The 27,432-nt window shown below is 53.3% G+C and overlaps 2 protein-coding genes across 6 annotated transcripts; one reads left to right on the top strand and one right to left on the bottom strand.

Moving 5' to 3' along the window:
- Nucleotides 1-1,639: 1,639 nt before the first annotated feature.
- Nucleotides 1,640-21,275, bottom strand: NCOA5 (nuclear receptor coactivator 5). Of its 3 annotated transcripts, none has more exons than XM_065691986.1 (10): nt 21,192-21,275; nt 17,014-17,200; nt 16,412-16,519; nt 12,467-12,533; nt 8,846-9,196; nt 8,464-8,579; nt 8,219-8,345; nt 6,166-6,365; nt 3,924-4,247; nt 1,640-3,508 (listed from the first exon to the last, which is right to left on the bottom strand). In XM_065691986.1, the coding sequence occupies exons 2-10, from the start codon at nt 17,174-17,176 to the stop codon at nt 2,865-2,867; spliced, it is 2,100 nt and encodes a 699-aa protein (XP_065548058.1). In that variant the 5' UTR covers nt 17,177-17,200; nt 21,192-21,275; the 3' UTR covers nt 1,640-2,864. The 3 variants fall into 3 exon arrangements, with proteins under 3 accessions (XP_065548058.1, XP_065548056.1, XP_065548059.1); XM_065691984.1 differs by lacking the exon at nt 21,192-21,275 and adding an exon at nt 19,385-19,566; XM_065691987.1 differs by lacking the exons at nt 16,412-16,519; nt 17,014-17,200; nt 21,192-21,275 and adding an exon at nt 19,385-19,566.
- On the top strand, nt 20,625-25,488 carry CD40 (CD40 molecule). Of its 3 annotated transcripts, XM_065691989.1 has the most exons (9): nt 20,625-20,874; nt 22,027-22,108; nt 22,659-22,784; nt 22,872-23,015; nt 23,215-23,314; nt 24,223-24,284; nt 24,520-24,621; nt 24,823-24,848; nt 25,091-25,488. In XM_065691989.1, the coding sequence occupies exons 1-9, from the start codon at nt 20,827-20,829 to the stop codon at nt 25,244-25,246; spliced, it is 846 nt and encodes a 281-aa protein (XP_065548061.1). In that variant the 5' UTR covers nt 20,625-20,826; the 3' UTR covers nt 25,247-25,488. The 3 variants fall into 3 exon arrangements, with proteins under 3 accessions (XP_065548061.1, XP_065548062.1, XP_065548060.1); XM_065691988.1 differs by lacking the exon at nt 20,625-20,874 and having other exon boundaries at nt 21,712-22,108; XM_065691990.1 differs by lacking the exons at nt 20,625-20,874; nt 24,823-24,848; nt 25,091-25,488 and having other exon boundaries at nt 21,656-22,108; nt 24,024-24,284; nt 24,520-24,608.
- Nucleotides 25,489-27,432: the final 1,944 nt, after the last annotated feature.

Genomic DNA, 27,432 nt, shown 5'->3' with positions numbered 1-27,432 from the left:
GTTTGGTTTTCGTTCCAGACAGGGAGGTCTTGACCCCAGTTTGTGCCATGGGCTCTATGGCGGGGCGCGGCGCTGCAGGACAGGGCACGGCAAGGCCCATGGCGGGCAGGAGCACAGCCACGCTCGGCCGGGATGCAGCACCAGCCCCGCAGCAGCGCACGCTCCGGTTCCTGCTGCGGGAGCGTTGGGTGGCCCTGTCCCCACGTGCAGCAGCAGCAGCCACCGTGCAGCACGGGTTCCAAGGCACAAGACAGCACTTGCCGGAGGCACAGGCAGCTCCAGCTTGGGCCGGCGTTGGTCCGTGGCTGGATGAGAGGCAGGATGAGAAACTGCACAAGGGTAAGAGTTGCACTAGAAGAGTCAAGACCCTCCTCTGTGTAGCAGGACTAAAAAACTAGCAGAAAGACCAAAGGGTCTGAGATTTGCTGGTTACACCACTTTCTGTGCTACATGTGCAATATATTTGTTATGAATGTTACCACACAGTCAGCTCATTCAATAATCTTTTAACCACCGTAGCTTGATGTTTTGCGTCCATTCAAGTGACTTTTATTCGAGTGCAATATTTCAATAGACACGTAGTGACCTAGTATGCTTTGTGTTTTAGAGAACCTGTGTGCAGAGCAATGCAATCAAGTTTAAAACCTTGTAAATAAAATGGGTTGCAAACCAAAAAAGGGAAAAAAAAGAAAAAAAAAAAAAAGTAACAGTATTAGGCTTGCATTTAATTTCTGTGTTTCACTATTGTGCATTAGGCCGCCTCAGTACAGCCCCTGTGTTCTCTGTGCAGGTATTAATGGAGGAGTGGCTCCTCGGCTGTTGAATGCTCCCTGTTAATGCTTTACTGCTTTAACTGTATCCATTTTTCTAGACTCCTGTCTGCACAAAATGCAATAAATGATTTTATTACACCCTTCACTACTCGCATGGGGAGTCTTCACTTGCTTCCAGGATCTCCACACCTATTTAGCACTTGGCTGATTCCATTTCCATAAGTAGGAGAAAGCCCCAACAGGGAGCAGCAGATTGTAGAGGAAGCAAATCAGGAGAGGAACAGCCTCTACCCAGAGCCAGTTCCCAAAGTCTTTACCTGTATGCGGGGTCCTAGAGACAGAGAAAGGGATCTAACAAAGACAGACTGGAGGAGGAAAGACAGGAGACAACACTCCCACCCACTTGCAGGTTCTGCAGCAGTGGCAGCACCACGCTGAGGAAGGCCAGTGCTGAATGCATGGGGAGGTGCAGCCCTGACTTCATGCAGCAGCTGTGCAGCTCACAGTGACACTGAAGCAGCTCGCAGCAGCACGGGAGCAGCTCGCTGCTTCCCCAGCATCCCTCCCCTCCACACCAGCTCCCACAGTGTTGGGACCCCGCATGCCAGTCCCGGCTCCTGCCAGCCGCAGTAGCTCTGCCTGTGGCCACCCAAGTGCTCTGCCAGCAAAGGGTGTGTGAAGTGCTGCCTGAGACACTCTCACAGCAGGTCACAGCAAGGTTCATACACTGCCCGCTTTGCACCTGGCTCCAGGCAGCACCTGACACAGCTCATCTGAAAGCTGAGAGCAATGGCAAATGCTTTGGAATGGGGCATTCCAGTAGTAGTCAAGTTGTCAAGTGTCAAAAATGCAACAAAACCCAAAACTTTTTTACCACCTTTTTATTAGAAAGTAATGTCCTCCTGTTAACAGCACAGAGAGAAAAAAATCAACTGCTACAACACAAACCACCTGGGACAAAGGAACCCTCAGCTCCGAGAACACTGCTCCCTTAGTACTGCCCGGACTAAGGGGGCTGTGATGGGGAGGACCATGTTGTTCAGAGATGTTTTGTGTTCTGGTATCAAAGTATGTTACTGGTTATAAACACGGTGAAGAATCACTGCCCCATTTTCCACTCAACTGCCTGTTGAAGAAAATATATAAAATGATGGTATTGCATCACGGCACTGCCTCATCTCCTTGGATGGACAAAACACCCACCAACAGCGAGAGCAGACACTCACCCCTTGTAACCGGCTCCAGGTATTGCCAAGGCAGGGCCAGCAGCATGGCTGTGGCTGAGCTCTTGGGCTACAGCAACCAACTGTCCCCAGTCAGGGTTAGATGAAAGGAAATTTATATGCCAAATTTAACAGATCTTAACACCGACTGCTGAGTGCAGGAAAACTGACAGCCCATTTCAAATCTGTGGCTTGGATGGAAGCTCTTGTTTCAGATCTGCCACAGTACTGGGGCCAAAGCTGCTGCTTTCCATGGGCTGGGTGTGATGAGCAGCACTCCTCTGTTGGGACACTCCAGCAACTGAAGTCCATACAGTGCAGTCCTGGGTGACTGAGTAGGGTCAGGCATGTGCTCCATGAGTTCAGCTCTAATGCTACCACTGGATCTTCCAACTGGCTTACGTGTCATTAGAAAAAAAAAAAAAAAAAGAATTGAAAAAAGAAACCCAAAGAAAAACAGTGCCATTCCAAGGAGCTGCATCTCCAAGAGGCCAGTCAGGTTCTGTTCAGTCCCGTTTCTTCAAAACCACTGACCCAAAACTATACTGAGACCATTCAAGACCAGGCTGCACCTCAACATGGAGACGCACCAGCTGCTGGAAGTGAGAAAAATGCAGCAGGGCCATCACTGCAGCAGCTTCTGGGATGGGACAAAACAACCAACTATCAAAAGCAGCTCCTGCCACCAGGGAACCAGAGCATGCTTCTCCAGACACTGCCAGCCAGAGCCACCGGGGTACGCTCTCACCAAGTGGAGAGCACATGCATATCCAGGGGCATTTGTCCCGTGTCAAGGACAGAAAACTCTTTAAAACAAGTATAACTATGGAATGGCAAAGGGAGGGGGAAAGGGCCTGACAGCTCAGCTTTAGTAGTGTCGCTGGTAGGAACCCATAGGTTGCTGGGCTGAGGACCCTGCTCGCCCCTGGGCCACTGTTTGGCTCACTAAGTGAGAGAGTGCAGGACCACTCTGGATAAGTGTGTCCAAGGCTTTCTGCACACTGGGGTTGTCAAAGTTGATACCAGAAGATACTGGCCTTTGAGCAGGTACATTGCTAGGTGCAGGGAGGCGATTCTGGTGCTGACCGTAGAGCGACTGAGCTTGTGGAGGAGCTCCAGGCCTTGGACCTGCATTTCTTGAAGGGCCTTGGAGAGCAGGAATCTGTGTGCTTGGAGTCTGCAATCTCTGCTGAGCCTGGTTTAAGCTTCCAGCACCCATCTGTGCTGGGCGGGCCTGGCCACTGCCCATGCTAGCAAAGTTCTGGCTTGGTGCACCACCTGACGTGCCGGCAGCGGCTGCGGGAGTGCTGCTCGCCACTGCTGCTGCCCCGCTGTTGAAGAGACTGAGGATTTTTGCTTGAAGCTCCTGCTGAGGATTAGAAGAAGACACTGGAACAGAAGGAGCAGAGACCAGAGGCTGTGAACCCTGATGAGCTTGATTGCTTGGAAGGCTGGACTGACCACCCAGAGATGATCCTGAAGGTGCCCCCAAAGACTGTCTTGACATGGGTGCTGGGAAAGAAAGGGAAGAAGATTAAAGCTCTGCACATGCCCTTGAAGGGACACCTAAAGAAAACACATGAAACGGCTACCGAAGCCACAAGTCTCAGTGAATACCCTCCCTCTGAACAGGAGAGCTGCACAGCTCTGGGGAACCACTCTGCAGAGCTGTTGCTCTTCTTGAGCAGCCAAACAAGTTATGGCACTTCCATCGTTTTCCTGAGAGAATCCAGCATAAAAGTTCTTTCACATGAAAGATCTGAATGGTCTCAGTTCCCCCAGGGCCATGCCCATTTCAGTAAGCTGAGGTGCTGCGTGAGGCAGTTATGGTACTAGGACTTCTCTGGAATGCCGGTACTTTCCCTGTCCCAGCCCATGGGGAGCACACACTGCACCACCGGCGGCCTCGTCTGGGCCCGAGCCTTACCCTGCAGAGCCTCAGTGCTGCCCCTCAGCAGCCGCTCCTTCCGGTCCCGCAGGTAGTTGATCACTTTGTCCATCTCCTCGGCAGTCAGGTAGCGGTTGTCTGCCAGCAGGTTCAGGAGAGTCTGGATCGCCGGGGGGTGACCTCCCCGGGCCCCCTCGTCCCCGGGGCCCGGGCGCTCCCGCTCCTGCAGGACAGCCTCATCCGCCATCTTGGCCGCCTGCCGGGCGATCTCGTCACGCTCCTTCTCCCGACACTCCGTTTTGTAGCGCTCGTAATTCCTGGCCACCAGCCCCATGGCATCTGCCTGGGGCATGTTGCGGTGCTCTGCACAAGGGAAAGCAAAGGAGGGTAACAGGAGGTGCCTTGCTTCGTGCACACCAGCACAATTCAGCAGGCAAGGACTGCAGGCACAGACTTGGGAAGCTTCCCAGGCACACAGTAACAGCTCCATTTCCTAAGCCAACAACAGGCTCAAGGCTATCACCCAGCAAGGCCATCCTCTCCTTCCATAGCTCAGGGCTCTGACAAGATACTGGAGCAGACCCATTTAAGAAGGGACAGCAGCTCCCTCTACCTCTCACATAAGTTCTCTGTTCTCTAAGAAGAGATGTTTCCAGCCGCTAAACCCTTGGGCAGATCCAAAACTTGTCCTCTGAAGGCTGCTAAAGCTTTCCGGAGAAGGACAGCAGTGGGAATACTTGGCTCTGTACTGCCAACCCCTCAATAAGGTGTGTGTACACAGGAGGTGGGGAGGAGAGCACTGGCTCAAGGTCACATTGCTGCTTATGTTTACTACTCAGGGGCAGTAAGCAGCAATCAGGTTCTACAATGCAACCAGTAATGGCCAATTTCAACACTCTGGTGTTTTGTGCCGCTGCCTTTTGAAGTTTTTGAGGTCATTATTTCCACTTCACAAAGCACAGACACAAACAATGCCCTGAACACAGCTTTATGCAGGGAGATAAAAAGAGCCCTCACATTCCAAAGAGTGCCCAAAGCTCTGAGCACTTTTCACACCTGCAGGACATTAATTCCTGGCACCCAGTTCCCTGTAACAGGAAAGTGGGGTTCATTTTAACATTATGCTTCACACCAGTGGTGAAAGAGTTCCCTGAAACTCATGTGAATGTAAAGTTGGCTGTGTGTGGTTCAAGTAAGCATGTATCATCTCTAGAAAGAGCTTTGGATGAGATGTGGTTCTTATCAGATGTGATACACCATTAGATCCAGAAAAGAAGGTAAGCTTTGTGGGAGGATGGGTGTTAACCAAAGGATTAAAGAGTTAAAACCGAGGGCAGTGGAAAGCCCAGTGAAGTGTTTGAGCTGTATTTCTGCACAAGTTAGGGAACCCTCCTACCACATCTGCACCCGAAAGAAACCTAGGCTTCCTCAGCCAGTGAGCACTCAAAAAGCTGTGACTGCACATTCAGATGTTTACTCTCCCTGATGAACCTCACAAAACACTACTTGAGAACACAGTAAGCGAGCAATAACCTCCCAAAGCTCAAGTGCAGCCTCACAAGCCCCGTGTATAAACAGAGGGTGTGCAGAGGCCTGCGATGAGAGCACAGGCTGCTCTCCAAAACCACATTCTGATGAGACTCGTTTTAATACCTACACCCACCCTCACAACCACCAAGTCACACCCTGGGATGAGAAGTGATGTGACAAGTGTAAGCAGCGCTCAGAAGGTGGCGCACACAGACCCAACACCTTTATAGTCCAATCTTTTTAGAACTCTTTCCAGTTCATGACTGGATCCTTACCTTGCCCAAACATGTGATCATTACCCTGTTTTCCTTAAATTACATTTGGTTTTAAAATCTGCCCTGTAATTTGCCACATTCCAAACATGCTCTCTTTCAGAACAACAAGTGATAACCTGAGGCTGGACTGGTCTTACTCAGAAATCTGCCAGGGCAATGCCGTCATTTCTAGAGCTGGGGCTCACAGCTTGCCCTCAGATGCAAAGGCTGGTGGTATTAGGTGCTGAGAATGCAGCCGAGATTCCCTCTTGGTAGAAATAAAACAGTCCTTTTGACAAGGGACAAATAAAGTATTATGAAAACTTGTAAATAACAATATTCACATTTCTGACGTGGTGTCAAGTCATTAATAACTACTTATGTCACAGCAAGGATGAACTTTGCCCTGTGTGATTCTGCTCGAAAGTGTTCTGAAGCAGCACTCGGAGTGGTTCAGAGTGAACACACAGCTACAGAGCCTATTGAGACCTCAGTACCTTGTGGGGTGCCAAACATGATGTTAACAGTGCAAGAGCGGTGAACTTGATGCTGCTGGGTGATGACAATGGCAAAAGGAGACCCTCCTCTGCTCACATCGTCCAGGGCTTGCGTCAGTGACATCTCTGTGTTGAGGAAGATCAGGTCCACTACCATGCCCAGATCCCGCACTTTCCGCCCCACTGACTCCGCATACTCCCTACCAAAAAGCAAAGCCAGCAGAGTTTAAGACGTCAGTCACACAGAAACAGAAACCCTGGCACACCCACCCTCGCTGTCACCTCAGATTCGCTGTTCTGATGGCTTGCCAAAACTCACAGTGTGTAACAGGACAGTATTACAGCAACCTCATTACAGTGATGCAAGAGCCCTTGTTTTGATCTGAATCAGTCATTTCAGTTTAACTGAAATAAATTACAAATCAAGCCTTAGCTTAGCTGAGAAATAGCATTTGCAAAAGAATTTACACTATTATAGATTGGTTTACATATAAATGTGTTTAAACTGAACTCATTAAGTGAGGTAATTTATGCCCACAGGGATCTAAGGGGCAAATAGCAGAGCAGCCAACCTACAGAAAGTTACTTGTGCTACGTTCAGTATCTTAACTGTTCAAATGTGCCTTATTCCTTATTTCTTGCTCATTTGTTCTACCTGCTGCTTTCTGCTCTAGCCCAGCATCAACACAGCATCTATGGATCCACTGTTCTTGTATCCTCTGTCCTGCAGTTTAGTCTGTGTGCATCCACCCCTTCTAAAAGAGGTTTAGTTCATCATCTTTGGATGTGAACACTGTTAACAATGACTAAAACTGTTCCTCCCAACTGTGTTTCTAAGGATTTCTAAGTTACATGGACCAGGTACCCAAGTCATTTATGAGTCCCCTTTAACAGTTCTATAGTAGGTGACATCATTGCTTCAATACCCAACATTATTACATGCTCCAGCTCTTAAGGTTTGTAGCTGTTACAGACCAAAATGATCCTTACAATATTAAGCTGGTCCTCTTGCACAAAAAATTTCTCCCTATATCAAGTACAATAACTTGTGCCCTCTTAGAGTATCTTCTAAAGACTTTTAGTCACCAAGGGATAAAGAATCTATAATTTCTTTTCAAGATTTGTTCCAACAGGCAATCAACTCCATTAAAGTGAAACACAGAGTTTATTTCTAGTTTCACTGCTTCCCTTGCTCCCATTTCCCGTTCTGTCTTCCACCACCAGGCCAGGCAAGCACCAGCTCTGTTTTTCTGCCTTACAGATAGAGCAGAGTTAAATAAAACTAACTCTTGATCTTTTTTCTGCAGAGTTATAGAGACAGAGCTTTACATCTCCCCGTGACAAATACTTTCATTAGACTCCAGGCCAGGTCTATGATTTATTTACTATTTGCTATTCTTCAATATATTTATGTGTAAAGCTGTAGACATCAGAGTGGTGCCAGCATCTCAGCCCCCCCCTCCCACTGTACCAGGCACAGCTGTGCCCCCCTGTTCCCAGTGCAGTGCTTGGGCTGCCCCAGGAGCTCGCCCTGGTTACTACTCACACGTGCTTTGACACCACCACTCATGACTGGCAGCAGTGATTTTGTATTTCTTGCATGTTAGATTGGCAGTGATGACACGTATCTGTCCTAGTAACCAGTGTGACAGGAGCTCTGAAACTAACACCCCCACGACTCCCTCAACACCTGCTCTGCACTATCTGCTGGTTGGCACATATGAGTAAGTTCTGTATCATTCAACCCATGAATAGCAAGTACAGACTGCTATAACCTGTCACGGCAGTAGGCTGATAGGAAGAGTAAGTAGAATAACAGGAGAAGGTATAGTGATAGGTAACAAAGAAAGAAAGAAATAAAAGTAAAGCACAAGATACAAGATTTCTCCATCTCATCAACCTATGTTCCCAGAACAGCAACAGGTGCTGTAGCTTTCTAAGGGCTCTAAAGCCACATCCTTCGAAAACAACAAACAGCTTCAAGGCAGGACTAAGTTTAGTTCTATTTTCTTTTACCATGCGATAACAAAATTTGTCATAACTGTTTTCTTACTTTGTTTGTTTATTCACCACAATCACAGAACAATCCACGGGTCTCTCTGCATCAAAACGTCTCTTGATTTCCTCGTAGTACTGACGGTACAGCTCCTCACGGCGCCGCTCCTCGCGCTTCAGGCGCTCTGAAAGCCAGGCCCAGGGACAGAACACATGACGTCTTCATCTCAAGATACCACAGCATCTCCCACACCCTCCAGCGGGAGATGTGAATCTGCCCATTACAACATTACAGGTACTCACCATCTGAATTCACTGGTGCTCTGTCAAAATGCTCTTTGTAACGGTCATAGTAAGAGTCATCCTTCCGCCGACAGTAGTCTTCGAAGCGAAGGTAACGGTCATAGGATTCATCTCGTCTGCAACATTTACAGAAGCAGCAAAGGTTTCCATGCTCCAGCACCAGCTCAGGCAATAACTTTGGCCAATGCAGCACACACAAACCCTCCTTGAGTTTAATTCTGGAGTACCCACCTGCTCCCCACAAGACCCAAAGCAGGCACCCAACTGTCCCCAGCTGGAGCAATTTCCTGATCTTAGATGCCTGATACCACTCAATCCGGCGCAGCCATTGAGGCAGGAACACCATAAAATATGTTGACAAATACAATCCCAGGGAGATTACCTGTACAAAGGGTCCCGAGGGTCTCTCATATCCCGTGGATCCCTCACATCTCGTGGATTTCTCATATCCCGTGGATCCCTGTATCGATCATACAGTGGCTCCCGTGGGTCACGAAGGTCTCGAACATCACGAGGGTCCCGCAGGTCTCTTGGATCCCTGATGTCCCGGGGGTCCCGCAGGTCCCTGGGGTCCCTGTGGTCTCTGGCATCACGCATGTCTCTAGCTCGAATGTCTCGAGTGTCTCTGGAATCTCGGCCATTTCTACCATCTCTGGGGTCTCTCCGTGGGCTCCCCCGAAGAGGGGAGCGGTCACGTCTGGTGTCTCGGCCATCCCCGTAGGCATAGGGCTCCCTGAGGAAAACACCAGGGACAGTCCATTAGACTGCTAATGACACCAGTACAATTACCCCTAGATCTCTTACCTGAGGTGCCAAAGCAGTTGAATCCTCCCTCCTAACCCACAATAGCAAGAACTGCCCAAAAAGTATATTTGTTGAAGCAGCCTGGAGAAGCTTTTAACCGCAATGTTTCTCATACCAAACAAGACCCAGAAAGCTCCTTAATGAAGCATCACTAAAGGCGTAGAGCACCTGTGGAAGAAGTTAACAGGCACCTAAGAAAACACCATTTCAAGGCCTCCAGCCTCAGATCTATCAAATGTGGTTTTGCAAGTTCTTTGAGAGCATTCAAGGTGCTGGAGCCCAATACCCTCAGATCTGCAGTAACCAGGAGCATTCATGGGATCCATTAAGTTCACCAGTCAACGATAGCAGAATACCTGAAATAATCTGTTGTCATATGATTAAAAAAGGAGTTTGCTGTGACCAAAGGTACTGCAGGTTCCATGTTGTGGCTGGGTTTGTGCTGCCAGCAGAAAGCAGTGACAGCAGCCGCCGTGTCCTGCCCTGGAAGGGAGTAGTCTCTGTACAAAGCCAGTCTTATGTGTATGATGGCCCTGTTAAGGGGGTACCAAACCCCACCAGCACCACATCCTCAGCAGCAACAGCTTCTCTGTTGTATCTGAATGATCCATCTCATTCAGACTTTGTACTGCATTGTCTTCGGAGGAAAGGAAGAATAACATCCCAGTCTTCAACTTTTCCCAGAAAAGTAGGTTTTTTTCCAGGTCATATTTTGTTTTCCAGAAAAAAAACACATCAATTCACTGCAGTCTAAGCCAAACAGAAAAAAATCTTGCAGAGAAACTATCGAGACTCACGTGTTCAGAATGTTCTTTCCCCAAGATACTGACAGCCATCAGAGGAAAACCAGCTTTTTGAATCTTTTTATTTCCAAAACTTGACAGACATTTAGAGTCCTCTACCAGCCTAATCCAGGTTAGGAAAGATAAGCAGAACACAAGTCTGCTTCCACTATGGTGCATTTATGCACGTGGTAGTCACCTGGAGAGAACAGCAGGAGCAGTGAGTCAGATGTGCTCAAGTTCAGTGTCAGATAGAGACAGATGTGCAGAGCCTGTGCATGGATTTGGGTGGTTACACCCAGCTGTGCTGGGGGACACACAGCAGCGCTGGCATTCTCTGCTTTTATGTCAGGTATGAAACAAACCTCAGGACAAACTACAGAGGTGCCAACAAGAACATACATAGTGTCCTCCTGTAAAAGAAACACTACTGGCATACACACAAGTGTAAACTCCCTCAGCCTCCTGGACACACAGATCCACTTGTCTATGATCTGTACTGAAACCACATCATATGAGATACATTGTCCTTGTCCCCTTCCCCCCAGCCTACAGTGAACCATGGCAGAAGCTCAGGGGAAACTTCCCATTTGCTCTAATGGATACTGAGTACCTGGTCATTCTGTAGCTGCAGGACTACAGCAAAACAGCCAGATGCAGTGGGATTGTTTGGCATAGGACATTTATTCCAGCTGGGAGTGGAGTGACCAGAACAGGCCACATCCACTATTTGCAGAGACAAATAGATCCGGAACAAGAACCGCACAACTGCCACAGAAGCACAGACGTGGTGTGGATCCCCTCTGCTCCCCATCACTGCCGGGCTGCTTGCAGAGAGGCAGCAGCACAAAGGCACAGTGGCCTTCTGCACCTCCATCACCACAGTCTGACTCCTACAGCATCAGCCCCGCTGCCCACATCCGCTCCGGACTCAGCACCGTGGCGCAGGACTCCACCGCTGTCATTCACACACCTGTGGCATGGACCAGGTCCATTATCCACGCCCAGGACTTGATGCCAATAGTGCTGCTTGGGACCAGTGCTAGCAACATGGGATGGCCATGGTGTCTGCTGTGCCAGCTGGAACCCAGTGCCTGCCTCAGCGGCACCACAGCCTTTGACATGCTCATGCAGCTTCAGTGCTCCTTGGGGGCCTTGACGCAGCCACCTGCTCTTGCACATGCAGGATGACACAGGTCCCAATGCATCATGACCTGCTGCTTGTCCCTCCCAGTGTGGTCTGAGGACCAACACTCGTGGCATCAGAGCCTGAGGCCAAAGACGGCTACCATCAACGCCGGCTGCTCATGTACCTGCAATGTGCTTGGGGTCCTTGTGCCAGCACTGAGCACACCTCACACTGCCCAGGCCCAAGGCTTGGATGTTTACAGATGTGTAATGGGACCCCCCAGCTGTGTGGCCAAAGCAGCTCCTGTAGCATGATGGTCTCTGCAAGTGCATTTGGCCCTGTGCAGGCTAAGTGCAGCACATACAAAAGACCTAGATGATGCTAACTATTGCAGCTATGCATTTGCTGGGTTTTTTTGTGGTAGAGGTCTTGCTGGTGCACTTTTTCCTCTTTTTTTTTTTTGTAATTTAACAGGTCAAGTTCGTAGACCACACCAGACATGTCAGGGCTTGATAACCTTCACATCCAGCAAGAAACAGTGTGGAAAGCTTCACAGTACAGGCACAGAAGATGCACACTTTACACGAAGCTACCACCACAGCACATCTTTGCGTGCTCCCAGTAGTGCCATGGAAGGGAACCTGAAGTTGCCCTCCTGTGACAGGACAGTCTATGTCTTCTCCATTTGCCTGTGACTTCACACACGGAGCAGGGGCAGGAGCAGCACACACTGTGCCTACCAAGGGATAAGAAATGACGAGAAGCTGGCAGGTGCCCATCACGAACCTGGCTCCAGGTCCTGGCAGAGAAGACAGTGCAAGAGAGATGTTTGCTGTGTCTCGTGCTTCACTCATATGTTCTTTTCCGGTCTCATTTCAGCACTGGAAGCTTCTGACATCAGAAGAGACAAGATCCTGAAGTCCTCTGCAGCATGGCACTGAAAATGCTACGGCCCAGTAGCATTCCCTAGATATGTCTCGGCTTCTCTGACACTTGAGGCAGGAGAGAACATCAAGTGTATTCTTCCTCACAAGTCCCCTACAACTTTTGCTGCAAAACATCACACTTAGCTGCAGTCACAGCAGCAGACAAGAGGTTTCCCTCATGCCTCCCGAGGTGCCAGTGCCAGAAGGCCCCCGAGAGCTGCAGCGGCCACGTCCCAGCTGTCTCACTTGAGTGTCGCCGTCTGACTGGGGGTGGCCGTGGGGGAGACAAACACATTTAGCACAGGCCACTGGGCTCACGCCCTGACCTTCCTACTACAACTCACTGCTTCCAGGTACTTTACCTTCGTGCCGGACTGGACCTTGATGAAGCCTTATTCATATTTCTTCTTTCCACTGCTTTATTAATATCTGTAAAGAATAATCAACCCATCTGTTCAATGCTACGGAACAAAAAAAATATCATCAGCACAATTCAAATGAAAGCAACTTAAGCTCAACAACATCCAGATGGTGCAAGAAAATCCATTCAGCAGAGAGACATTGTCACTTTGACAATTTTTTTATTAAGTTTAGACAGTACAACATAATGAAATGTTCATGTATTTCTGACTTCAAAGTAGGGTGGACAGCCTGGGTAGAGTTTTAACCCTTTATGTTCAGGCCCACATGCAGACTCTTCATTCCATAAGAGAACCTCTTTCTTCTGCAGTCTATGAGTGAGCAGAAAGCAACTCATGGACTCTAGGAGAAAAAGCAGAGTCTGAAAACCTCCAAGAAAGGAAGCTGACAGCCAGCACAGTCTCAAGTTCCCAGCCAGACCTGTTCAACAGAGCATATTGCTACCCTTATTGAGAACATGAGGGTTCTCAAGTGGCACATGCAACTGCCTCCCCCAAGGCACGGCTGCAGCCTCCACTCAGTGAGCGGGATCCAGGGAGCCTGAGGCACAAGCTCCTCGGGAAGGTCAACATGACGCATTCAAAGCACCACTGTTAACATGATGCAAAGTGATGCAACACATCAGAAACCGAGAACTGGTTGGCTTCTGAGCACCTCCATGAAAATCACCATGAAGTGAAATACAAAGAAGTAAGAGAACTGGATAAACAGAGCCTTGTCCTCAACCAGAAAAAAATGAAGCTGCCCAGAACGGGCAGGGACCGATTTGTTCTACTGTCAGGAAACAAAGCCTTTGGTAATAGCTGACTGAGGATGAAATAAGACACTGGAGAGGGGGCAAGAACCGACAGAAACATCTTCAGATGTCTTTTCAGATGTTTCAGAGCCTTTAAAGGACACAAACAAAACCAAACCAGGTTGTATCTGCTTCCCAAGAACCTATCAACAAGAGTTAAGAGTTCCTATTAGCTGTTTGCATTAGCTCCTTTGAAAGCTCTTGCAAGAGAATAAACATGCTACTTGGCTTTAGCAAGACTCAGTCTTAACATCTTCTGCAGCTTCATAAACGATCCTTTAGAACTTTCAATTACAAGATCTGTCCTAAGCTTTGCTCCCGTTGTCCAAAGAGCAGCTTCTTCTCTTTTTTTGCGTGAGAGAAGCAAGTGCAGCCTGAACCTCAACTGCAGCACCAGAGCACTCAACACCACAGAGCAGTCCCCAGGATCAATCCCCAGGATCAGCTGCATTCATTGCCTGCTGTAACAAACTTTAATGGGCATTTATTCCCTACATAGCTTTAGCCATTAAAGATAATGAAAACACTTCTACATGTTTGTGGAAGCATTAGTATAATGCAACACTGGAGTTGAACTCTCCCAAAGCCTTTTTAGACTTGTGTGCTTAGCAGTTACATTTAATGCTCATGCTGTGTAACTGAAGCAACTCTTCTCCTTGCATTTATTTTTTAGTTGAGATTTTTGTCCCCTTAAAGGCAAGTGTTATCTTTAAGCAAGACACTATCTGCTTTCTTTGGTTTAAGATTATTTTTATTCTCTTTTATGATGCCATTGCAGACACCTATCAGGATTTTTACACTCAAGACCATACATTAACTTAAAAAAAAAAAAATCTGAACAAAAATATTTTCCTAGAAGAAAAAAAAAAACCACCTTTGACAGGGATCCTCCTCTGGTGCAAAATAAACAGATTTAATAACATTTTATTTAATGCCAACAGCATTTACAGGTTAAATATGTGAACAGTGACAAAACTTCAGAGGAAAAAAAGGAAGTCTTCTGTCCTGCAGGGTTCTGAGGTGACAGGGCCACTGCAGTGACCTTCTGAATGAACACGGGTGACAAGAGAGCCTTGAATCACATTCCTATCTCAAGTGCAGCAGTGGCATTGAGCTCGAGCTTATCTTTTAGCAGAACATTCAATTCCAATTTAAAAGTTTTCAGAGCACAGAAAGCACCAAAGCTTCAGTGAGTTATTCCAGAAGTCAATTACTTTGCTGCTGAAGAAAACTACTTATTTCCATTTAAGGATCTGTCATGCCTAAGCCTACTAGATTAAAACTTGCTTATCTTCAGGTCTGTCTGTTACACAGATCACATCACTCCTTTATCTCAAGGCTTTTGCTAGGACTTGTTCTTCAGCTCTTTAAGCCTTCTTCAGTTTTTTCTGAGGCTTCTCCCATTTAGCACTATCCTCTTTGAAACAGGCATACCAGATCTGAACACAGTATTCCAGCAGTATACCCCAGGTAGCAAACCCACCCTGCTTACAAAGCTGTTTTGTACAGCCAGGAATGACAAAAGCGCTCTTGCTGGGTGCAGATCTTCCCTTCTGGCTTTAGTGAGAGCTCAGTTCTGCCTGCATCCAGCTTAGGAAGAAGTCCAGGTCATTTCACCACCAGTAACTCCATTATTTCGTTCTCTTTCTGAAACATGATTGTCTTTTCTCCCCAGGTCACTTATAAAAGTACTGCATGGCCAGGAATCAATTTTTCCAGAATGCCACTCAAAGCACTGAGCAATTCCATCTACATTACACTGAGCTCCACTTGACCCTACGTTGGTTTTAATTGTTTAGCTCTTAATCAAACCGAATATCTTACAGAAGCCCTTACATCAACACTGCTGCTCTCAGCCATAAAACAGTATCAGCGGAGTAAGAGGTAGGATTTCTTTTGATTTGCATTAATAAATTCCCTTCTCAGTGGGTGTCAGGTGGAAGAATCCCTTTGCTGCCAGGGGCTGATGCCTCACTTGTCCCACTTACGCTGCTGACTGGCACATCTACAGCACTCTGCTATGGCCCTGGAAAATCCCCGGTTTTCCCAAGGCTTGTGGGAAAACAATAGGAACAGCCTAGGCAGGTCTGCACTGAGCCTCACAGACAAGAGATTTAAACTTTTTGAGAGGTCTGGTTTTGGTAGCTGCTGCTCTACCTTTTCAATTTCGCTACTGAAATGCAATTTATTTTAAAGCTCCTTGTGCCTCTTCAAAGAGACAGCAGAAACTAAGGACCAAGTGGTCTTTCCAGTTAGAAACTGTTATCATTCCCTGACAGTTACACCTCAGCTTCTAAAGCAGCTGCAGTTGTGCCTGCTTAAGCTTCTAGACTTAGACAACACTGGCCATAATTTCTTCTTGTATCCTTCTACCTTCCTTGTCTATTTGCCTGCATTTCCATCTTGAGGCTTGGGTTTGTTACTCTACACACACCTTCCCACAAGTCATCATTTAATGCTCCTTTCATTCTTTTCTAAGTCAAACTGTTTGTCTTCAAATTAGCATAGGTTTACTTCAAGAGTAATTTTTTTGCTTGCATTTAACAGATTACTCAGCTTTCTAACAATTTGCTCCTGTTTAAGTTTGCTCCCAGCACATTTAGCAAAATTATTTTTATCCTTATGAAAATTACCTCTTTAAAGCACCTGGTATTTACACACTACTTTCAGACTGACATGTGCAAACCCACCCAAGATTACTGGGCTCACAAGCTGAGTGCTGTGACCAGTTCCTGAGCCTGCCAAGAGGAACTAGTGCTGCTCTACAAATGTTTTTAAATGTTTTAAAACTACATGCATGAGGTTGCGATGAGCACTGCCTAAGGCTAGCGCAGCCCCTCACATAGGGCAGCAGACCTTTTCAAATACTAACACACAAAGGTAAGTTCAGAGTAAGACCTAGGTAGGAAGATGAAACACACAGCACTTAAAGCAAGTAACTGAAGGGAAATACATAGCTACTAAAAGTGATTTGAATCTAACACCAGGCAAGTGTCACATAGGGATCTTTCTGGAGAGCTTTAGAACAAGAGCACTTTCTACTGGGATGCATGCTGGGGTCAGTGGGAGAGCATGGAGCAGTTTTCCTTACCTAATCTATACCCTTTATAAAGGCGGCCCTTCTCCCCGTCCAGAGCGGCCTGGACATCCTCCAGACGATCGTACTGCACGAACCCATAGCCATGGTACATGCTGAGGGCTGGAAAAGGCAACAGCAGGGCAAGACTGGTTACAACTAGGGGACACCATCAACCCACATGCAGGTCACCACCTAACCCCAAGCCAAGAAACCACTGCAAGTTTCCTGGGAAAACCACATCCACCAGGATCAAAATGCAGAGCTTAAAGGCTCTGAAATGCATTTCATAGATCCACTGCCTTCTGACAAGGCAGTGAGCAAAATACAGCCTGTGATGTGACCAAGATTTGATTAAGATACTATGAAGTTACTTGAAAGAGTCTTGTAACATCATACTGCAACCCCAAAGCTGAAATGTAGCTGATACACACCCACTACATCTCAGCTGTGCTGAAGGAATCCCTTTTTCAGAGAAAATTATCACTGAAAGGTCACTTTTTAGGAACAGGATTAGCTACTCCTCCCATCATCAGCAAATACCATTTGGCAAGCATGAAAGTGGTATTTCTGACTGAGTTCCCAGGCACAAAAAGGCATAAAGATAAAATACTAACCCCTGATTTTGCCATATTTTGAAAATATCTCTTCCATTTCTTCACGAGTCATGTGGTCTGTGGGCAAATTGCCGACAAAAAGTCTTCTCTCTAAGTCCTGGGGGTTGGTGCTGTTGGTGAAGTCGCTCTGTTTGATGCTATTGCTCTTGCGTCCTCGAGCCATTTTGCTGTCGTCCCAAATGCAACTCTTCGCAAAAGAGAAAAAGGGCCATGCACATCACGTGTGTCACTGCAACCCCACACACCAAACCGGGCATTCAACTGAACTGCTTTGTGGCTGAAAACCAACCAAGGCTGCAAAATGCAAATGACACTCCAGAGGAATCCTAGCCCAGGGGTACAGAGCTCTGGGAAGAACATGTACTGAGACTTTTTGCTTGGGATTTTCTGCAATACTGAAAGGCAGTAACCCCAATTATTTCACAGACAAATTTTAATGGTTTAACTCCAAAGTAAGATACAAATAAAACTCATTTTCCATTAACACACCTTGACTTTAAGCTTTTCAGAACACCCATTACTTCAGTCCACTGGTGACCAGAGTTGAAGTCTATTTGATATTTTAACACGCAGAAAGGAAACACTCATCACAACATTGCATAACCCAAAGATTTCAATACAGGCTTTGAGCGAGACACCAGGAAGCACTGCTCAAATGCTCCAAGGGACCACACCTGGATTGCTTCACTGCATGTGGAATCTTGGCTTTCGGTGCCAAAATACAGCTTCTCATTCAGCCCCTGGTGAACAGTAGTTCCTCGTCCCCATCCAGGTATGGGCTCCCACAGAAGGCGGGTCCACATGGGAATTTGGGGACCCCCATGGAAGCGCTGTGCCCCTTCCCCACCGCCCCCAGCACCACAGCCCACTGTGGGCCCCGCCGCCACAGAGCAGGCACTGCACAAACTCACACAAAGCGCCACAGCAAAACCACCCCGGCAAATGGAACCCAACACAACCCCCAACCCCCACCCAGACCCACTGCCTGGCTTACGAGTTACCATTACATAAAGCTTAAAAAAACCCAGAAACAGTGAAACTTTCAAGATGAACTTGAAAGACTGAAAGCTATTTAATGAAGTTCCCATACTTCCTAAACGTTCATCTACAGGAAGGCAAGATGGGATTTCCATTTATAACATGCAAGAAACCTGGGAAAAAAGCTGAACTCGAGTGTATCAACAGGAGCTACACCCGGTAACCAGCCAGCACCTAACCCCCATTTGTTACAATTTACAAGTAGCCTCTAAATAAACAAGTCAAATGTCTAAAAATATAAACAGTTTTAGGTAAATCCTTTGCGAGAGTTTCCCACGTGAAGAAACCAGAGAGCTACATCCCCACTTTCAGGTCACTTTCAAAGTGAAGCAATAAATCAGCTGGATAGGTTGAATTACTGAAGAACTTCCACACAAGAGCATTTACTGCCTCCTACCATTTTCCACTTTGCGAATGCATAGTTAAGACCCGTTTAACAACCAGAAGACCGGAACAACTGACTGTTGTCCAAGCTTCAGGCACACTGAACCGGGTGAACCAATTTCCACATTAAGCCTTTCCTATGAATGCAGCCAGAGGCCAACTACGCGCAGAGGTGGTTTCAAGGTGCCAATCCCCTGTGCAGAAACCCACGACTAGGTTCCTACACGAGGCCAGCCCAAGCCAGCTCGGATGCAGTGAGCCCTCGAGAAGTGAGCCAAAGCCACGTTTCCCTAAAAAACTTACACTTAAACCCAAAGTTATTTATTAACAGCACTACAGCTTCAGAAAGCGAGGCACAGCTGGATCTTCAAGCTAACACAACGGAAGGGGACAACACAGGCCCGCAGGAGGCTCCCGGGCAAGGCAGCAGCAGTGAATGCAGCCGCCACCGACATGAACGGGGCGAGGAGCAGCGTCCTGCCCGGCGCCGGCAGCCCGGAAGCCAGGCCCGGCCCGGGAGGCCGCTGTCGGCGGCCCCCACCCTCGCTCGGCCCGGGGCCCCGACCGGCACCGCAAGCGGGGGTAGAGATACCCGTGCGCAAAGCGGTAGCAGGGGGAACGCGAGCCAGGCCCTGCAGAACGCCTCACCGGCGGCCACAGGCCTCGCACCGGGCCGCCGCCGCTGCCGAGGGCCGAGCTCGCCACCAGTTACGAGGACTGCGCTGCGGCACGCACCGGCCCGGCAGCCGGCGCTTCTGGGCCCCGTTACCCCTGCGCCACCGACCCGCCCCGGGGCAGCTCCCAGCGAACCGCGCTCCCGCGAGGCGCACGCGCGGCCCGCCCGCAGGCCGCAGGGCCCGGCCCGGCGCAGCCTGGCAGCCGGGAGGGACCCGTCCCGCGGTGCGGGGTCACCGGGCGCGCCGCGGCCGCGGGGCCCCGCAGGACTCACCGCCGCGCCGGGAGCCGCCGCCGCCGCCGCCAGGACAAAGGCGCCAACCGCCGCTGCCGTACGGCGCCGTCGCGACTACGATGCTTCACGCTTTACGACGCAAGGCGCTGACGTGCCGCCCGCTGCCATGCCTGCCGAGGCGAGCGCCCGGCGCGCGGGGCTGTACGTCCCCCCGGCTCCCGGCATGCCCCGCAAGGCGGCGCCGCACGGCACGCTGGGACTCGTAGTCCCGCGGAGGGCGAGGCGCGGGGCCGCCGGGGGGCGCAATCAGATCTCGCGCGGGGCGAGGCGAGACCCGGCCCCGCCGTTAGCGCTGCCCCCGCGCCTCGCCCCCTCCCGGGCCGCGGCTGCCGGGGCCGGCGCTCGTCCGGGGCCCGGGGCTGCGGGACTTCCCCCGCCGCTCCCGCGGGAGCCAGGCACAAAAATCCCCCCCGGCTGCGCCGCCGGGGCTCTGCCCTCGGCTGCCCCGGGACCCGTCGTGCTCCCGGGCGACTCAGTTCTGGGAAGTGACGGCGGGATGGGGAAAGCGCCGCTCCCGGCCGCCAGCACCGGGGCGGGGGCACTGGCGGAGGCCACCCGCGGCGCGCAGCCCCCCAGGCAGGGCCGGGGCAGCGGCTGCGGCCGGGTTGCGATCGCTGTGGTGCTGTCACGGTGCGGCACAGCGGGGACAGGGCACGGGGAGGGGCGGAGGAACCGCCGGCGCCTGCCCGGCCGTGGCGAGAGGGGGATCCGGGAAAGGCTCTGTGACAGGAGGGGAGCCTGGAACTTCCCAGGGACCGCGCCGGGGGACTCCGGGGGAGCTGGGACAGGGGCGGGCTCGGGGTCCCAGCACAGCCGGGCCTGCGGCGCTTTCGCCCGTTCCCGGTTCGGGCTGGAGCGTTTACGGGAACTGGTTTGGAGGCCAGAGCCTGCGGGCGGCCGTGAGGGGCTCTCCAGGGCGCCAGCGCGGGGTTACCGCTGGGAAGGTGAAGTGAAACCTTGAACGTGTGTCTCAGGAATGAGCTGGTGGAACCAGGACAGGCACTGCCCTCGCCACGGCCCACAGCCGACTCCTGCCCCTGCGGTCGCCTCCTTTTCCTGGGGGACGCCGGCAGGGCAGCGGCTCGGTGCAGCTGGCAGGAGCCCTCTCCCACCTCCATCCGCAGCAGGACATTCCCGAGCGGCCGCTGCACAGGGCGCCCCAGCCCCAGCGGCTCTGCCGAGGGCCCGGACAAGTGCCGAGTCCCGGTAGGGATGGCTGCTACCCTGGCGGGGATGGGGCCAGGGTGCGGGAGAGCCGGCGGGGAGCTGTCCCCCGGCCCCCCCGGCCGTGCGCTGCCGGGGCTGCCCGGGCCCGAGAACCGGCCGGGGCTTCCCCGAGGGCGGCCCAACGCCCTTTCCTGGGCGGGAACGGGACAAGGCGTTATAGGACGGGCGGGCGGGCGGACACCGGGTGCGGCACCATGCAGCGGCTCGGGCTGGTGGGGCTGCTCGGAGCGGCGCTGCTGGGGGTGAGTGGGGCCGGGGCACGGGCACGGGCTGGGGTAGTGGCGGCGGCGGCGGCGGCGGCGGCGGTTCCTCCCGGCCTCGGGCTGAGCCCCGGCTCGCAGCCGCCCGGCTTTCCGGGAAGGGGCACGGTCCGGCCCTTCACCTCCGCGCGGCCCCCCCCTGCGGGAGGCCCACGACCGGGGCCGTGCCCGCGGCGGCAGAGCGGGAGGTGGCATCGGCAGCGCTGCCGCCCGCGCAGCCCGATCCGAGCCTGCCGGGTCGGACGCCCCCGGACTCCGCACCGGCGCCGGGCTCGTCAGGCGGCTCCCGTCGGACCCACCTCGGCTTCGCCTTCCTCCGAGGAGCGGGGCCCGGCCGGGGCAGGGAGGAGGCACCTGCGGGCACGGGCGGACAGCGGCGGGCTCCAGAGCACCGCCGGGCCCTCGGAGGCTGCGGGGCGCAGGGACGGGGCCGCCTGAGCCCCTTTCACTTCCCTTTCTGCTGTCACCGTGCGAGGCAGCAGCTCCGGCTCCCCTCTGCCAGCTCGGGCATACCCGAGGCGTCTCGTGGGGTCTCGGCACCAATCAATGCCTGCAGCCCCGCAGTCATCTCGCTTGAGGGCTTTGCTGGAGCCCCGTCCCACTCCCTGGGGTGGCTGGGCTCAGGGGCATTGTGGGGCTTGCTCTGTGCGACGGTCCGATGCTGTGGGTGCCCTGCACCCATACTGGCCCGAGGTCCCGTTACCTGCCTCCTCTCCATTCTTCCTGGCGTGCACACACCCCTGCTAGTAGGCGCATGGAAGTCAGCTGTACGTGCCCTGGGGCTTTTCCTGCCCCTCAGGCTGATACATCAGCCTTGGGAAAGGGCTGGCAGCTCTCTGGGCACGGGAAGCTCCGTTAACACCGCTGCTCCTGTGCAGGGCCCTGTTGGCAGTGGCACAGGGCAATGTGCAATCATCATCTGATAGGAAATCTGGAGAATCGCTGCCACCCCACTTCAAAGAGCACTGGTGGCATGAGGCAGCGCCGGTGGCTCTGCTGCGGTCTGTGGTTAGCATAGGCAGGGCAGGAGCAGTGCAGGGAAGCCCTCGCCTCGGGATGTGGGGTAGCTCCCATGTGCTTGTAGAAGCAAGGAGGTGCTGGAGCACCATGAATTCCAGGTCTTGTTTCTTCCAGTGCTGGGAGCCTGGTGATGCTGTCAGATGCTTTGATAAGCAGTATGAATACAGAGGCAGGTGCTGCAACCGGTGTCATCCAGGTACGGAGACCCCTTCCCCTTCCTGTACCCCAGGGCCTGACTCTACCAGGACCCACAGCTGGACCATAGCAGAGCACAGCTCAGCATGACTGAGCTCCTCCACCCCGCTGGCAGCTTCACCTCTGTGTCACCGCAGTGCTAGAACAACTGAGAGCCTCACGGGTGCTCTGGGAGACCCCCTGGACTTCCCCAAATCTGCCACAGCTCTCTTGGGACTGTCTGTGCTCCTGCAGCTGCAGGACTCCAGGGCACAGGCAGCTTGCAGGGAGACTGCTGCCACTGCCAAATTGTGATGTCATTTTCAGCTCCCGCTTTTACTGCAGATCATTTCCCAGCCCCTAAAGGCAGTGAATGCCCCCCCACCCCATGCTCTCCTGCCCCAGCACCAATCATCCCTCCCCAGTGGGGAGCTGGTCCCTGCAGCCCTGGCTGCCAGAGCACAATCAGCACTCACCGCTGCCAGTACTCCCATCTCCCACTGGCAGAGCTACTGCCTGGGGAGGGGGAAGCCCCCTTGCCCCTCCTCACGCCCTTCTCACCACTATTGCAGGGGAAAAACTGGTCTCTGAATGCAGTGACACAGAGGACTCTATCTGCACCCCCTGTGAGAGTGGCCACTACCAGCAGAGCTGGACCAAGGAGAAGCATTGTGCCCCCCACGATATCTGTGAAGACAGTAAGTGCTCCCCATGCCCACTGGCCCCGCTGTCCCCCCAGGCTCACCCACCCCGTGCCTCACCTCATCCCTGCTCCCTTTGCCCAGACACTGGCCTCATCGTGAAGACACACGGCAACGCGACACACAACACGGTGTGCCAGTGCCGGGCCGGCACGCACTGCTCTGACACCAGCTGCCAGACCTGCGTGGAGAACCAGCCCTGCCAGCGTGGCTTTGGCTTCGTGGCGGGTGAGTCTGACCAGCTCATCCCTCTCAGCAGCCCTGGCAGCACTGACCTCGGGTCCTGCAGGGAAGGGGGGGCTCCCTCAGCGAGGTGCCCCTGGCAGGGCTCCGGCAGCACTTTGCCTGCTGCTGTGCCTGGCAGCATTGCCACAGCCCCTTGCTCCCACTGCCCACGCTGACCTTCCTGCAACCTCTGCTCCTCCAGCCAAAGCCATGGCCCGGATGACATCCCCCTGTGAGCCCTGTGCAGAAGGCACCTTCTCCAATGTCTCTTCCAAAACTGAGCCGTGCCATCCCTGGACAAGGTATTGTCTGAGTGCTGACCACATCCTCCACCTATCCCCAGCTGTTCGCTATCCCTGTGAGCACATCCTCTGCTGCCAGCCTCCTTAATGGCCTTGGGGTGTGGACAGCTGGGCAGTCTGAGTGACACAGTGTCAGGCTGGCATAGGAGTAGAGCTGTGAGTGTGGTGGGGCCCAGGGTGGCAGGCTGAGCTTGAGGCAGACATCCAGGAGCTTGCGACCATCTCTCTGCATGTGTGCAGAGTGCTCGCCCCTTCAGGGATGTCCACCCTGTCATCTGCACTGGGAAGAAAGGGTTGAGGGGCTTTGGTGGTCCCCAGTGTCCTGTCCAGGCTCTCTCTCCCAGCACTCCTTGGCTCATCAGCTGGGGCACCAGCCCTGAGGACTCTGGCTTTGAGGATACCATGGGCTGGCAGGTCATCCTTGTCTTTAGAAAGCTGCTTGAGGGTTAATTGCACTCATGGTAGAAATGTTAGCCTTATTTCCAGGCTGAATTAGTCTTGCTTCAGCTGCCAGCCATTGGATTTCACTTTGCTTTTATCTGTGCCCAGAAATTACCTCCCCACAGAGCCACTTACAGCCTGTCATCAAGGCCCCTCCTGGCTGTTCTGCAGGAGCTGTGGTGCCTGAGCCCTGCATCTCCCTGACGGGGCAGATCTCAGGTATCTGCTTCCTCCTGTGCCTTGTGCCCAGACTTGTCCCCATCTTCAGCAGTTTCAACACTTCTAGACCAGGACCGTGGCGTGGGGCCCTGCTGTGTACCTGGTCTCCCCATCGCGCAGCACTGGCTCCTGGACCCTTGTCCCTCTGCAGCCTGGCAGGTTTTGTGCAGGACACGCAGCAGCTGCTCCTGGCCGGGCTTCCCATGTGCCCAGGCTGCTGTGGTTACACGGTCTTGTTCTTCTCGCAGCTGCGAGGAAAAGGGGCTGATGGTGAAGGTGAGAGGGACCAACGCCTCAGATGTGATCTGTGGTAAGTGCTCAGTGCCAGGCTGATGCAGAGCTGGTGCTCCTACAGCAGTGGGAGGAGCTGGCCTGGCCCGTGGGTGATTTGGAGAGAGCAGGGTCTGACTGCGGTGCCAGCACAATCCTTCCTGCTGCTGTCTGTCCCCGTGAGGGATCCCTGTGGGACTGGCCCCGGAGCAAGGTAGCTCTGGGTACCCGGTGTCTTGGCGCTGCACAGTGCCTCACTGGCTGTCTCCTCACAGAGTCGGGCAGGCGGTCCTCGCTCTTGGTGCTCATCCCCATTGCTGCCGTGGCTGTCACATGCCTCGTGGGCATCTCCATCTACTACTATCTGGTGCACAGGGGTAAGGGGCTGCCTCGGCCAGCGTGGCCTCATGGGGCAGAGGAGCTGAGAAGGGGGCATGGTGGCAGCTCTGCCGAGAGCGGGGCAGCCCCTCTGGGGACACTGCTGGGACATGGCTGCCCCAGCCCCGTGCCCTGCCAGGTCAGCATGGCAGGAGTGCTCTGCCCTGACCGTCACCTTCTCTGTCCCTCTTTCCATTCAGATCCCAAGCAACAGATGCAGAAACAGGTGAGTGCAGAGCTGCCCTCCAGCAGTGGACTGGGGTCCCTTCTGGGCACAGAGGTGTGCCAGCAGCGGGGGGGCTGTGGTTCTGCAGGGCAAGGGGCACGCTGGGGCCCTTTGCTGCTGGCAAATACAGAGATGGGGGACGCTCACAGGGTGAGGTGCTGCCCTGCATGGCAGCAGAGCAGGAACCTGTGGAAAGCCGTGAGGGGTGAACCTGCCTGCCCCTGCCTTCTGCCCCTGTGCAGGGAAAACCCGGGAGGCCCGAAGAGAACCTGGAGACACATCAGCCCACTGAGGAGTGGGAGGATCCCTTCCCTGTGCAGGAGACGTTGCTCCGGGGCCAGCCCGTGGCACAGGAGGACGGCAAGGAGAGCCGCATCGCCCAGCAGGAGAGGCTCTGAGGGCCCGGGCGCTGCCCCGGCCACCAGCACGCACCGGGGCCAGCGCCGTCTCCCCGTTCCCGCTCCAGCCTGGGGGAAAGGCGGCATCCGGGCCGGCCCCAGGCACCGTGCCCGCAGCGCAGGGCCCGCAGCAGCGCCTGTGCGCGGCAGGGCACGGCCCGGCCGGGCCAAGAACCGGGGCGGCGAGCGCGGGACCGGGGCTCCGCGCGCGCACGGCGGCGCGCGCTCGCCTCCGCGGGACCGGGGCCGGCAGGTGGCGCTGCGGCACCGGCGGCGGCGCCTCCCGGGGACCGCGCCGCGTGCGCGGGCCGGGGCCCGGCGGGGCTGGGCGCCGCCGCTCGCAGAGCCAGAAGCCGCTGGGACGCAGCGGCTCCCGCCGCACGGCGCTCGCCCGGCGTTCAGGCCGCGTCTTGAACCTGGTGTCAGGCTTCAGAAGGGGGACACAGGCGGGGCAGCAGCTCCTGCCCAGGGCTCTGTGCTCTTGGCAGTGCCGGCGGAAGGGTCCCAGGCCGGGCAGCGTCCCCTTGGCGCAAGAGCCCAGTGAGCAGACGCCCTGTCCTGGGCACAGCTGCGAGCCTGGCGCCCACGGGCATCACCACGTGGGCAGCAGAGCCAGAGCCTCTGCCCCCGAGCAGCAGCTCCACACGCCACCCTTCTGGCTCCTGACCTCCCCAGTGCCGACGCCTCCCTGCCCGCAGGCAGCGTGTTCGACACCTGCTGCCGTGTCAGACATGTGCCTTCTCATTAGCGTGTCTGTCCCCCAAAGTGAGAAGGGGAGCGCATGAGATCTAATTGAATGTAACTAATTATTCACTCTGAAAATGCTCTGTTTAAATGGAATTGTGAGGGACAGAATTACTCATTCTGAAAAGGGGAGAGAAAGAAAGACAGAGATAAAACGGAGGCGGATGCTGGAGCTGCAGCTCCCTCTCTCTGCAGAATACCAATTACTGGATGAAGTGATTGTATAAATCTTTACCAAGTGAACGAACTGTGCTAGTCACTTACTCTTGTCCTCTTATTATAAGGAAGCAATGAAAAATCATCCCACTCTCCAGTCCAGTTAAGAGCTCCCAGTCGCTGCCTCAGATGCTGCCTGCAGTTCATCCTGATGCTTTCCCAGTGTGGGCGTCCTGCAGAGACAGGGCTGAGCAGGGATGCGTAGCACTCCTGCACCCCAGAGAGCAGCAGTGACTGCCCGTGCCTGTGGCTCCTGCCCCGGGGCTGGAGCCAGTGATGCCATGCAGCTCCACAGGGACATGGGCTGGTTGAGGGCCCCAGTGCCACATGAACAACAGTTCACCCAGGGACCCTGGTGCCCATGGAGCAACCCCAGGCCTTGTGCCTGCAGCTTTCCTGCCCTCCCCATTGGTGGGTCCAGCCCTGCCAGGCCCCTGGCCCCTTCCCGTGGGCTCTCCAAGCACTCACCAAACTCACGGTGCTTCCCAGCCCCTTCCCACGCTGGAGGTAATGCTTTTCACTCCCCAGTGTCTCTGCCCACAGGCTGCAGAAACGTGCTCCTAGGCGGTGATGTCCATTGTTCTTCCCTGCTGCATCGTTCAGTCCCAGCTCCCTCACAGGGCTGCCTCCAAACACACCCAGTTGTGTCCTCAGCAGTGTTGTGGGATGGGAGAGGAGGTCCTGGGTGCACGGGGCAGGGAGGGCTGAAAGGCTGACCCCACACCTTTCCAAGGGGCAGGGAGCACCCACACCCCCAGGTGCTGCTGGTGAGGACCCAGCCAATCCCACATCCTCTTCAAGAAACACCAGGACCTCCCCCACTGCAAAGACACCCAGCGCCCTGGGGATGGGTTATGGGATGTCTCCATGTGTGTGCCACTGGGGGGAGAACAGACTGGGAGCAAGTCAGTGAGGTGGGGCAAATCCTCCAGCCTGCCCTGCCTCCCAGCACCAGGGATCTGATCAGTGCCAGCAGTGAGTTCCCCATGCGCTGGAGATGTGCTCGTGAGGCAGGGATCTCATCATCATCACCACCACAAATGCAGCTGTGAAGTTCCATTCTATGCTTATTGCCTTTCTTCTTTTTATCTATAAATAATTGCAGGGACACAATAGACTTTTAAGACTGCCAAAGAGTTTGTCTCCCTCCAGCAGCCATATTGCCACAGAGCTGCCACCTTCTCTGCTCCTAGAAGGATGAGGGTGGGAAAAATACTTACTGCCAC

This window comes from Lathamus discolor, chromosome 11 (genome assembly GCF_037157495.1).
Source record: "Lathamus discolor isolate bLatDis1 chromosome 11, bLatDis1.hap1, whole genome shotgun sequence".
Classification (NCBI taxonomy): domain Eukaryota; kingdom Metazoa; phylum Chordata; class Aves; order Psittaciformes; family Psittacidae; genus Lathamus; species Lathamus discolor.
Note: the sequence above shows the minus strand (reverse complement) of the source record. Positions and strands in the feature narration are given on the sequence as shown.

Coding starts and splice junctions, on each gene's coding strand:
- NCOA5 (XM_065691986.1), bottom strand. CDS start 17,176: ATGGCTCGAGGACGCAAGAGCAATAGCATCAAACAGAGCGACTTCACC. Junction 9,197..12,466: donor AGGTCCAGTCCGGCACGAAG/GTAAAGTACCTG, acceptor TGTTTTCCTCAG/GGAGCCCTATGCCTACGGGG. Junction 3,509..3,923: donor CAGCACTGAGGCTCTGCAGG/GTAAGGCTCGGG, acceptor TTTCTTTCCCAG/CACCCATGTCAAGACAGTCT.
- CD40 (XM_065691988.1), top strand. CDS start 21,949: ATGTGGGGTAGCTCCCATGTGCTTGTAGAAGCAAGGAGGTGCTGGAGC. Junction 22,785..22,871: donor CCACGATATCTGTGAAGACA/GTAAGTGCTCCC, acceptor CCCTTTGCCCAG/ACACTGGCCTCATCGTGAAG. Junction 24,849..25,090: donor AGCAACAGATGCAGAAACAG/GTGAGTGCAGAG, acceptor GCCCCTGTGCAG/GGAAAACCCGGGAGGCCCGA.